This window comes from Rhinatrema bivittatum, chromosome 4, assembly GCF_901001135.1.
Source record: "Rhinatrema bivittatum chromosome 4, aRhiBiv1.1, whole genome shotgun sequence".
Taxonomy (NCBI): Eukaryota; Metazoa; Chordata; class Amphibia; order Gymnophiona; family Rhinatrematidae; genus Rhinatrema; species Rhinatrema bivittatum.
This window is the reverse complement of record NC_042618.1, coordinates 193,859,185-193,870,527: the sequence shown is the minus strand read 5'-3', so window position 1 is coordinate 193,870,527 and position 11,343 is coordinate 193,859,185. Positions and strand designations below refer to the sequence as shown.

Genomic DNA, 11,343 nt, shown 5'->3' with positions numbered 1-11,343 from the left:
AAATTTCACCTGCTGATTAAGGAGTCCCAGTGCACCTATGCAAATCCCACCCAGGGCGTGAAAAATGGCTTATGTGATGTCTGAAACTTACGGTGACCTCCAGTAACTTTCTCGGCTTACCTCAGTCTTTTTTTGAGGGCAATTTCAAAACCATTTCCCGCAGATAAAAAAAAAGGAAAAAAAAAAAAGTGCTTTACCCGCGAAGATCGCCAGTCTGAAAACTGCCCACCCTTTCCACAGATGAAAGCCCACACGGAGCCCCACAAGGTGCAAACCTTTACCTGCATTACAGTGGAGGCATTCTCAGAGTGTTTTGGAGTTTCACAACTCTATACACAGTTTTGGTTGGAAAAAATACCTGCAGAAAAAGCAGCTGTAGACCTCAGCGGGCCCATTCTAACTTGGGCAATTTGCAAAGGGAAGGTTTGTGTGGAACAAATAAAAACCAACTCCGCAGTTACCCCGATAACTGAGATGAACTGGCATCCTTCCTCCTTCTATTAATAGGGATTTCCTTGATGAACACAAGGTGCACAGTGACTTTTCCGGCACTCCGTATAAACAAGATCCAAATGTAACAGTGCCAGAAAGGCAAGGAACAGGTGTTAACCAAGTTCAGCAACTAGCAAGGTATTCCTTCAGTCTTGAAAGCCCTGGGGCATATTTTAAAAGCCCTGCGCGCGTAAATCCAGCCGGATTTACGCGCGCAGGGGACTTGCGCGCCTATGTTGCATAGGCCGCCGGTGCGCGCAAAGCCCCAGGAAGCGCGTAAGTCCCGGGGCTTTGCTTGGGGGCGTGTCGGGGGCGGCACGGCATTCGGGGGCGTTCCTGGGGCGTGGCCGAGGCCTCCAAACCAGCCCCCGAGTTAGGGAATGGCGCGCCGGCAGCCAGCTGGTGCGCGCAAGTTACACCTGCCTCGGGCAGGTGTAACTTTCTGAACAAAGGTGGGGGGGGGGATTTAGTTACGGCTGGGGGATGGGTTAGGTAGGGGAAGGGAGGGGAAGGTGGGGGGGCCGGAATAAAAGTTCGGAAGCAGGCTGCTCGGCTCGGCGCGCGCAGGTTGCACAATTGTGCACCCCCCTGCGCGCGCAGACCCTGGATTTTATAAATGTGCGCGGTAGCGCGCGCATGTTATAAAATCGGGCGTAAATTTGTTTGCGCCGGGTTGCGCGAACAAATCTACGCCCGCGCATAACTTTAAAAATCTTCCCCCCCCCCCCCCCCCCGTGCGCTAGCAGAAAGGTTTTCACGGAGAGACCTACCGAGGAAGTAGGTCATCATCTGGGGGGTGTGGTGTGGGGTGGGGGCGATGCGCAGGAGTTCCTCTCCCCGGGGCACCGTGGGGTAGTTGATTGCTTGCACGTAGATGCTGTGTTTGCTCATCAGCTCGTCGCACACTTTTGTGTTCTTAGCGGCATCCGCCACCTAAACAGAGGGAAAGAGAAATTGAGGGAAGAGCAGCATTGCTTCCTGGCACACTGACATGACGTGCTACATGCAGTCTGACCACACACACACACAGGCAGATACGATAAGAATCAGGGAGAACGGGCGCCCGGCCATCTCTCCTGGGCACACCATCCTGTATTTAAATGAGGGGGTAGCGCTAAAAAAGAGGCACTAGGGGCAATAGCACATCCCTAGCCCCTCCTTATTAGAGGAAATCCAGGAGAGGTGGCCGTCAGTGAGTTCAGGAAACCGACGCTCAATTTTAAGGTAGAATTGAGCGTCCGTTTTCCTAACCAAACCGGCCAGCACATTTTTGGTTCTTCTGTCTTAATATTGCTAGGATATTAAGTCGGAGGGTGTACAGAAAAGCAGTATTTTCTGCTTTTCTGTACACTTTTTCGGGCTGCTCAGAAATTAACGCCTGCCCTTTTGCAGGCTTTCATTTCTGAGCATAAAATCTGCAGCAAAAGTACATTTTTTATTTCGATATCCCGGGTGCATAACTAATAGCCTCATCAACATGCATTTGCATGTGATGAGCACTAATAGTTTTGGGGGGGATGGACATGCGTTATCGACGCACTAAACCCCTTACAGTACAAGGGGGTAGTGGACGCCCGTCGAAAACGCACGTCCAACCACGTGTTAAACAGTGCGCTCAGCACAGCGCACTTTACTGTACCAGCCCGTAAGAGTCGGCCACTTCAACAGCTGCACAACACTGCTGAGATGCCCTACAAAAATCTTCCAAAGGTTGGGAAAAGATGGCCGGAATTGCATTCCTTTTAACATTTTGTTAATTTAAGAAAAAATTAAATTGAATGTTCAGATTGATTCAGAACACTCCGAATTGATTACAACAACAGAAACACCAGGTTTCCCTGATTTCAATATCTGCATCTCCTATAAAGATATCATGAGCCCACTGCCAAATAAAATATCAGCTGGTGTCTTATTATAGATGCCAATATTGAAATGCTAGTTAGCCAGATAAGTAACCCGCTATGTTCAGCAGCCACCACTTATCCGGATAAGTCAGTGGGCAGGGAATGAGTGGATTGGGTGGAGCTACGTAGACAATCAACCGGATGCCGATATTCGGCCGTAACTGGTTAACTTAATTGGATAAGTAAGACCTGCCATCGAGCTAGTCTAACTTAGCCGGATTTAACTTATCCAGTTATACACAGATATTCAGCAGCATCGCTGTGCTGCTGAATATCCCATTTAAGTTAACTGGATCAGTCTTATCTGGTTAACTTAAATAAGCATTTATTTTTTAATAATGGACCCGTACTGACTAGTTAATAAAAACCCATCCAAAATATCTACCTGTAAATGTAAACTACAAAATGACCCACAAAACTTCACAACTGGTCATGAGCCCATATGCCATTTCACAGCTTTACATATCAGCACTGTCCTAAATGCAAAAAAATCTTGTTTTAAATCTTATAGTAGACTGATGTAGGTATCAGCCCATCTGCACACATGTGATGTAAATCAGTGTTGCTGGGTATTCTGTCAAAGTACGAAAAAAGATCAAAACTGTTTATTTTAAGTTGGTGTTTTATCCTCTTTCACTTGTCTTCTTGCTACGCCAATAATTCAGAAGATAAGTGCATTCAGAAAATATTCAGAACCCTTTACTTTTTCCACATTTTGTTATGTTACAGCCTGATTCTAAAATGGATAATATGCATTTTTCCCTCCTCAGTCTACACACAATACTCCATATTGACAAAGTGAAATCAGGTTTGTAGAAATTTGTGCAAATTAATTTAAAAAAAACAAAACAAAAAAAAACCTGAAAGATCACATTTAATTAAGTATTCAGACCCTTTTCTATGACTCTCAAAGTTGAGCTCAGGTGCATTCTTTTTCCACTGATCTTCCTTGAGATGCTTCTCCAACTTGACTGGAGTCCACCTGTGGTAAATTCAATTGAATGGACACGATTTGAAAGGGCACACACAGCTGTCTATATAAGGTCCCACAGTTGACAGTGCATATCGGAGCAAAATCAAAGCCATGAAGATGAAGGAATTGTCTGTAGACCTCCGGGCCAGGATTGTGCTGAGGAAGTTCAGAACCACCAGGCCTCTTCCTAGAGCTGGCCGCCCACCCAAACTGAGCAATCAAGGGGGGGGGAAAGGCCTTGGTCACTCTGACAAAGCTCCAGAGTTCCACTGTGGCAATGGGAGGACCTTTCAGAAGGACAAACAACTCTGTAGTACTCCACCAATCAGGCCTTTATGGCAGAGTGGCCAAACAGAAGCTACTCCTCAGTAAAAGGCACATGACAGCCTACTTGGAGTTTGCCAAAAGGCACTTAAAGGCCTTAAGAGCATGAGAAACAAGATTCTCTGATCTTATGAAACCAGCATTGAACTCTTTGGCCTGAATTGCCAATCATCATGTCTGGAGGAAACCAGGCACCACTCATCACCTACCAAATACGGGGAAGCATGATGGTGGCATCATCATGCTGTGGGGATGTTTTTCAGCTGCAGGAACTGGGAGACTATTGAGGATTGAGGGAAAGATGAACGGAGAAAGAAGAGAGAGACCCTTGATGAAAACCTGCTCCAGAGTGCTCTGGACCTCAGACTGGGGCAAAGATTCACCTTCCAACAGGATAACAAGGCAAAGCACTCAGCCAGGACAATGCAGGAGTGGCTTCGACACAAGTCTGTGAATGTCGAGTGGCCCAGCCAGAGCCCAGACTTGTACCCGATCAAACATCTCTGGAGAGACCTGAAAATAGCTGTCCATCGACGCTGCCCATCCAACCCGACAGAGCTTGAGAGGAGACACTTGAGAGGGGCACTTAGAGAAGATAAGGCCATCGCGGAAAGATTAAATGATTTCTTTGCTTCGGTGTTTACTGAAGAGGATGTTGGGGAGGTACCCGTAATGGAGAAGGTTTTCATGGGTAATGATTCAGATGGACTGAATCAAATCACGGTGAACCTAGAAGATGTGGTAGGCCTGATTGACAAACTGAAGAGTAGTAAATCACCTGGACCGGATGGTATACATCCCAGAGTTCTGAAGGAACTAAAAAATGAAATTTCAGACCTATTAGTAAAAATTTGTAACTTATCATTAAAATCATCCATTGTACCTGAAGACTGGAGGATAGCAAATGTAACCCCAATATTTAAAAAGGGCTCCAAGGGCGATCCGGTAAACTACAGACCGGTTAGCCTGACTTCAGTGCCAGGAAAAAGAGTGGAAAGTGTTCTAAACATCAAAATCACAGAACATATAGAAAGACATGGTTTAATGGAACAAAGTCAGCATGGCTTTACCCAGGGCAAGTCTTGCCTCAGAAATCTGCTTCACTTTTTTGAAGGAGTTAATAAACATGTGGATAAAGGTGAACCGGTAGATATAGTATACTTGGATTTTCAGAAGGCGTTTGACAAAGTTCCTCATGAGAGGCTTCTAGGAAAAGTAAAAAGTCATGGGATAGGTGGCGATGTCCTTTCATGGATTGCAAACTGGCTAAAAGACAGGAAACAGAGAGTAAGATTGAATAGGCAATTTTCTCAGTGGAAGGGAGTGGACAGTGGAGTGCCTCAGGGATCTGTATTGGGACCCTTACTGTTCAATATATTTATAAATGATCTGGAAAGAAATACGATGAGTGAGATAATCAAATTTGCAGATGACACAAAATTGTTTAGAGTAGTTAAATCACAAGCAGATTGTGATAAATTGCAGGAAGACCTTGTGAGACTGGAAAATTGGGCATCCAAATGGCAGATGAAATTTAATGTGGATAAGTGCAAGGTGATGCATATAGGGCAAAATAACCCATGCTATAATTACACAATGTTGGGTTCCATATTAGGTGCTACAACCCAAGAAAGAGATCTAGGTGTCATAGTGGATAACACATTGAAATCGTCGGTGCAGTGTGCTGCGGCAGTCAAAAAAGCAAACAGAATGTTGGGAATTATTAGAAAAGGAATGATGAATAAAACGGAAAATGTCATAATGCCTCTGTATCGCTCCATGGTGAGACCGCACCTTGAATACTGTGTACAATTCTGGTCGCCGCATCTCAAAAAAGATATAATTGCGATGGAGAAGGTACAGAGAAGGGCTACCAAAATGATAAGGGGAATGGAACAACTCCCCTATGAGGAAAAACTAAAGAGGTTAGGACTTTTCAGCTTGGAGAAGAGACGACTGAGGGGGGATATGATAGAGGTGTTTAAAATCATGAGAGGTCAAGAACGGGTAGTTGTGAATTGGTTATTTACTCTTTCGGATAGTAGAAAGACTAGGGGGCACTCCATGAAGTTAGCATGGGGCACATTTAAAACTAATCGGCGAAAGTTCTTTTTTACTCAACGCACAATTAAACTCTGGAATTTGTTGCCAGAAGATGTGGTTAGTGCAGTTAGTATAGCTGGTTTTAAAAAAGGATTGGATAAGTTCTTGGAGGAGAAGTCCATTACCTGCTATTAAGTTCACTTAGAGAATAGCCACTGCCATTAGCAATGGTTACATGGAATAGACTTAGTTTTTGGGTACTTGCCAGGTTCTTATGGCCTGGATTGGCCACTGTTGGAAACAGGATGCTGGGCTTGATGGACCCTTGGTCTGACCCAGTATGGCATTTTCTTATGTTCTAATGATCTGTACAGAAAAATGGGAGAAAATCCCCAAATCCAGGTGTACCAAGATTGTAGCATCATACCCAAGAAGACTTGAGGCTGTAATCGCTGCAAAGTACTGAGTAAAGGTCTGAATACTTATGTAAATGTGATTAGGAGGAGTTTTTTTTTTTTTTAATTAATTTGCACAAATTTTGACAAACCTGATTTTGCTTTGTCATTCTGGGGTATTGTGTGTAGGCTGAGGACGGAAAAAGAATGAATGTTATCCATTTTAGAATAAGGCTGTAATGTAACAAAGGGGTAGATTTTAAAAGGTGCGCGCGGGAGTAGATTTGTTTGCGCAACCCGGCGCGAACAAATCTACTCCCGATTTTATAACATGCACGTGCTGCCATGCACATGTTATAAAATACAGGGTCAGCGCGTGCAAGGCTGTGCAAAAATCGGCAGCCTGCGCGCGCCAAGCCGCGCAGCCATCCTCCGTTCCCTCCGAGGCCACTCCGAAATCGGAGCGGCCTCGGAAGGAACTTTCCTTCCAGCCCCCCCCCCACCTTCCCCTCCCTTCCCCTATCTAACCCACCCCACAGCCCTAACTAATTCCCCCCCCCACCTTTATTTTACAAGTTATGCCTGCCTGAGGCAGGCGTAACTTGCGCGCGTCGGTCGGCTGCCGGCGCGCCATGTTATGGTCCAGAGGCCGCGGCCACGCCCCCGGAATGCCCCTGGGCCAGAACCACGCCCGCGGCCCCGCCCCCGGAATGCCCCCCGATGACGCACCGGCCGCAACACGCCCCCCCGACATGCCCCGCAGGAAAACCTCGGGACTTATGCGCGTCCTGGGGCTTGCGCATGCCGCTGAGCCTATGCAAGAAAGGCTCAGTGCATGCAGGGGGTCGAAGGGGCAGCTTTTCGGGGGTTACGCACGTATCTTACGCACGTATCTTACGCACGTAACCCTTTGATAATCTGCCCCAAAATGTGGAGGACGCGAAGGGTTCTTAATATTTTCTGATTGCACCACAAGGGGGATCAGAGATCCCTTTTCACATGTACAAGAAGCTGGTTTTGAACAAGGATCTCGGTAGAGGGGTGCAATTTCATAACACTCCTGAGTGGAACAGCGAGACCGCGATGGCAATCGATCGTTACCCTGATGGGAATGATGTGGCTGGGGCAGTGCACCACAGGAAGCCCGGCATCCATCAGCATCTGTCTCAGGAGCTTGACATTGCGCTGGTGCTGCCGCCGCAGAGTCTGGCCCTCCTCACTCTTCAAGGTCCGGACGGATTCCAGGGCGCCGTTTAAGAGCATGGGGGGCAGAGAGGTGGTGAAGATGAAACCGGCGGCGTAAGATCGAACGGTGTCTATCAAAGAGCCGGTGCTGGCCACGTAGCCTCCAACACAACCAAAAGCTTTGCCTGGGAACACAGAAACACATCACGTTGTACTGGCAAATGTGTTTGTTTGTTTTTTTTCGGCTGTTACAGAGTTTCATGGACAGACATTCAAATCTCTGCTCGTCAAGATTTCTGTAAAATGTTGCGCAACTGGCTAATGACTGACATTTTCTCTTGGGCGCCTTCTGTTTTCCCATCTTACTCGGGCGCTCACTCTCCGGTTCCCACCACCAGCACTGCGTCTGGTACAGCTGCTGCTGGCTCTGTGTGGCTCAAACTCACCGAGAGCCGCGAGGCGCCAGAATTGGCAGTGGCTGTACCGGGGACGGGGGCGGGAGAGTGAGATGCGAGTGGAAGTAGGAGGGGAGGAAGCAGTGGATGTTGAACATGATTGGGGATTATGGGGTTTATATCATATACACCCATTTCTTTCTTTTTTTTTTTTTGTATTGGGGATGTTTAATCAGTATTTTTCAGTTAAAAAAAGAACAAAACTGAACGCTAGAATCATTGTTGCTTTAACTTCCTCTTTCCTACAGACATAATAAAGACAGGAAATCCCAACTTTTAAGTGTTCCTGCTAATTTACAGCCAGACAAGCAAAGCCGTTAGCTTCACTTCTGCATTGTCACTCGCTGCCCTCCCACTCACAGGCCCCCCCCCCAGCCCACAGCTCCAGATGTTTGCAGCTCTCCAGAGAGGTCACCGGGTAACAAGAGTAACAACAGCGGGTCGTAGAGCAGCGTTTCAGCACCCACTGAGAAGGTCAGCTTGGCTGAAATGTTCAACGGCTGCCAGACTCCTCTGTCGCACGGCACCCGCACCACCCCCCCCCCCACCCTACAAAGGCAATGTCACTATTTTTAGACAGAATTTTCATCTTTGTGGTGCTCTGTTCCTGGCCGACCTCTGTCGGAGGTCAGTTTCCAGCCTGAAAGCGTCCCCGACAGGGCCCAGCAGGGATAAATCCTTCAGAGAAGGGAGGGGGTGACCCTGGTATGCAAACAAAACAAGACTTTTGTTTGCATACCATTTTATGAGAAATGGTATTTTTTTTTAATGAGAAATGTTAGCTTTCAATATAATCTCAAGGGGGTACAACAGCTTGTGCAACCTTTTGATCAGCAGTGCAACTGTAAATGAAGATATTAAACAGGATTTCTATGGCTCAGCAAATTAAGTTGAAAGGCTGAAAGAAAGACAACCTACTCTGCTTCCGTTAACCCCCCCCCCTCCCCCAAAGCTTAATGCCTAGCCTTGCCCCCATTTCAATCTTCCAATACATGAGACATGAGGAAGCCAGGTTGGCGTTAGACAGAGCAAACATTCTTGACAGTACTTGCTCTGTGCCAAGCTGCCTGCCTGACTCCTGGCCAGGCTAAAAGGGCAAAGAGTCAGCGTAGATGGCTTCAGGAGCTCACGGCACCAGAGGACAGCCAGCAAATTTCAGCCTTGTGTGCCTACCAGTCGCTCAAAGTAGGAACTAATTGTTCTTCAGTCCCCTACCCAGGCACGCATTGACTACCTCGAGTGAATCCAGGTTTCTCCTCATTTTCTCCCATCACTGGCTTTCGGTCTCCTAAATCATCTCCATGTTCTCACCGTCACTACCTTTTTTTCTATACTGCATGCCACCCAGTTCTCAAAAAAAAAAAAAAAAAAAGCCCAGAAGTCTGGTAAGCGTCCAAGTTACCGAGATAATTTTACCAGGATATTCAACGGCATTTATCCAGGTAAAGGTGCCCAATCTCCCCCTCCCCTACCTAAAAGTTATGTGGGGGTGCCAAATCCCCACCCCCGAGCCCAGAGGTGTACCTGAACCCCAGCCAGAGGAAGCAGTACTCTTCTGTCCTCCCTTGGGCTGCATAGTAAGTGCCGGTACAGCTGACATTTATTTACGTATAAAATGTCTGTCCCACTGATCCACAAATCTCAGCAGGCAATAGAAAACACGCACATAAAAGTATAATCAAACAGCAATGAAGACCCAAACATAGCAGCAAACAATACAGCAGAACAGAGCCAACAAGAAACAAAACGTGTCTGAGTAACCAAGCTTCAAGGGTCCTAGACCACAGTTGGCGTTGCCTTTTGCGAAAAGCCGAGGCAAACGTGAGTTTTAAGTTGTTTCTTAAAGCAAAGCAGGGTTGTTTTCAGCTCTAAGCTCCCCGGGCATTTCATTCCATAGGATCGGACCAGCTCTACTAATCATGCGTTCTCTGGTAGAAGGCAGGTGAGCATGTTTCATCGTAGGCACTTCAAGGAGGTGCTGAGACGAGGAGCAGAGGGGCACACATGGGAGCACATCGGCGGATGGCAAATTGGAGACATGGGGGAGTTAGGTTGTGCAAGGCCTTATGGACAGTAGCGAGAACCTTAAATCCGATCCTGCGCTCCACAGGAAGCCGGTGTAAGGTCACCAGCAAAGTTGAGATATTTATTTATTTATAACTTTTATATACCGAGGTTCAATTAACAAGGTTAATTATCACTTCGGTTTACAATACAACCAGCAAAATAACATAGACAAAGTCTTGTTTTACAATGAACAGGGAAGAATAACCTGGATGAAAACAATTAACAGGGTAGAAATAACCTCGAAAACATAAAATGGGTGATGCAAGTATAGAGAGTAGGGTTTGTATTACTTGGGCGAAAAGTAAGGAAATTAAATAGGGGAGGACTGTGAAGGCATCAGGTTGGATAGTCTACTCATGATGTGGATAAGAACCAAGGCTGAGGTGTGTAGTTATGGGAATGCTTGCTTTCCCATAACTACACATATAGCTTAAGAGATATGTTCACATGTGGGAGTGCCAGAGATCAGCCGTGCGGCAGGGTTCTGAATTAGTTGCAGAACTTTCAGATGTGAACGTGGTAATCCAGTGCAGAGAGAACCAAAGATTGGGTGACTAACCAGAAATCAGAGAATTCAGGGAAACGTATAAGTGAGCGTAGCAGCCGCAGTTTGAAATAGGAGGATTGAACCATTGTGGGCACAAGGACAAAGCAGAGTCTAGTAAGACTAACTAATAATTTATTTTTTTTTCACTCCGGGTCAAGCAACCAATCCCTATTCAGAACTCAGTGCTGACCAGAGATTGGCTCCTCCCCTTTCAGTGGGTTCTGAAAGGGGATTGGCCGATTTGCCCCAGAGGGAAGTGAATGAATCAATTAATACTAAGTGCCAGCACATGGTGGCTGTACCGGCACTTAGTACGCGACTGGCTGGGGTTCCTGGCACTTCTGAGTGGTCAGGGATGAGGATTTGGTGCCTTGTGTTTTCTTTTTTTTAAGGAAGAGGACTTGGGTGCTCACAGGCTACCTTGTATTGATTCGTTTAACTTGGTAGGGTAGGAGGCAGTGTTATCAGGCACTCACCAGTACAATGTTCTTTTTTAAAAATCTTGGACAACAAGAGGAGTGGAGCCTATCTTGCTATTCCACATAATGGTAGGACAACTATTTGACTAATCTGAGTTATCTAGATATCTTTATCCAGCAAGCCCTGGCTGGATCAAGTTTAACCATATCCTGGGAAAGCCTCCAGCGTCATCTCTTTTTATCCGGCTACATTTTATGCAGGTATAATTTGCCTGAATAAAATGTAGCTGGTGAGCAGGGGGAAATATTCAAATCTCCTATTTTGTCTGGCTAACTTTAAAAGCTGGATAAGCCCTCTGAATATTGATCTCGCTCAATGCTTCGCTTAGGTGCTTAAAATATTACATACATATCTAGAGGGACATATTCAAAATATTTGTCTGGGTAAAGTTACCCGCCCAAATCTTTGGTTTCAGAAAGTTTCCTCTGTTTTAAGTTTTGTCTGGGTAACTGACTATCTATACAAAATTTTGCCAGAT

At 46.2% G+C, this 11,343-nt stretch overlaps 1 protein-coding gene across 1 annotated transcript in view; it reads right to left on the bottom strand.

Annotated features, from left to right (window-relative positions):
• The window catches only part of ALAS1 (5'-aminolevulinate synthase 1), a 37,991-nt gene that overhangs the window by 3,541 nt on the left and 23,107 nt on the right, over positions 1-11,343 (bottom strand). Inside the window, 2 exon segments of the mRNA XM_029599473.1 lie at positions 1,263-1,425; positions 7,233-7,501. Of these exon segments, the coding sequence (XP_029455333.1) occupies positions 1,263-1,425; positions 7,233-7,501 (432 nt within the window).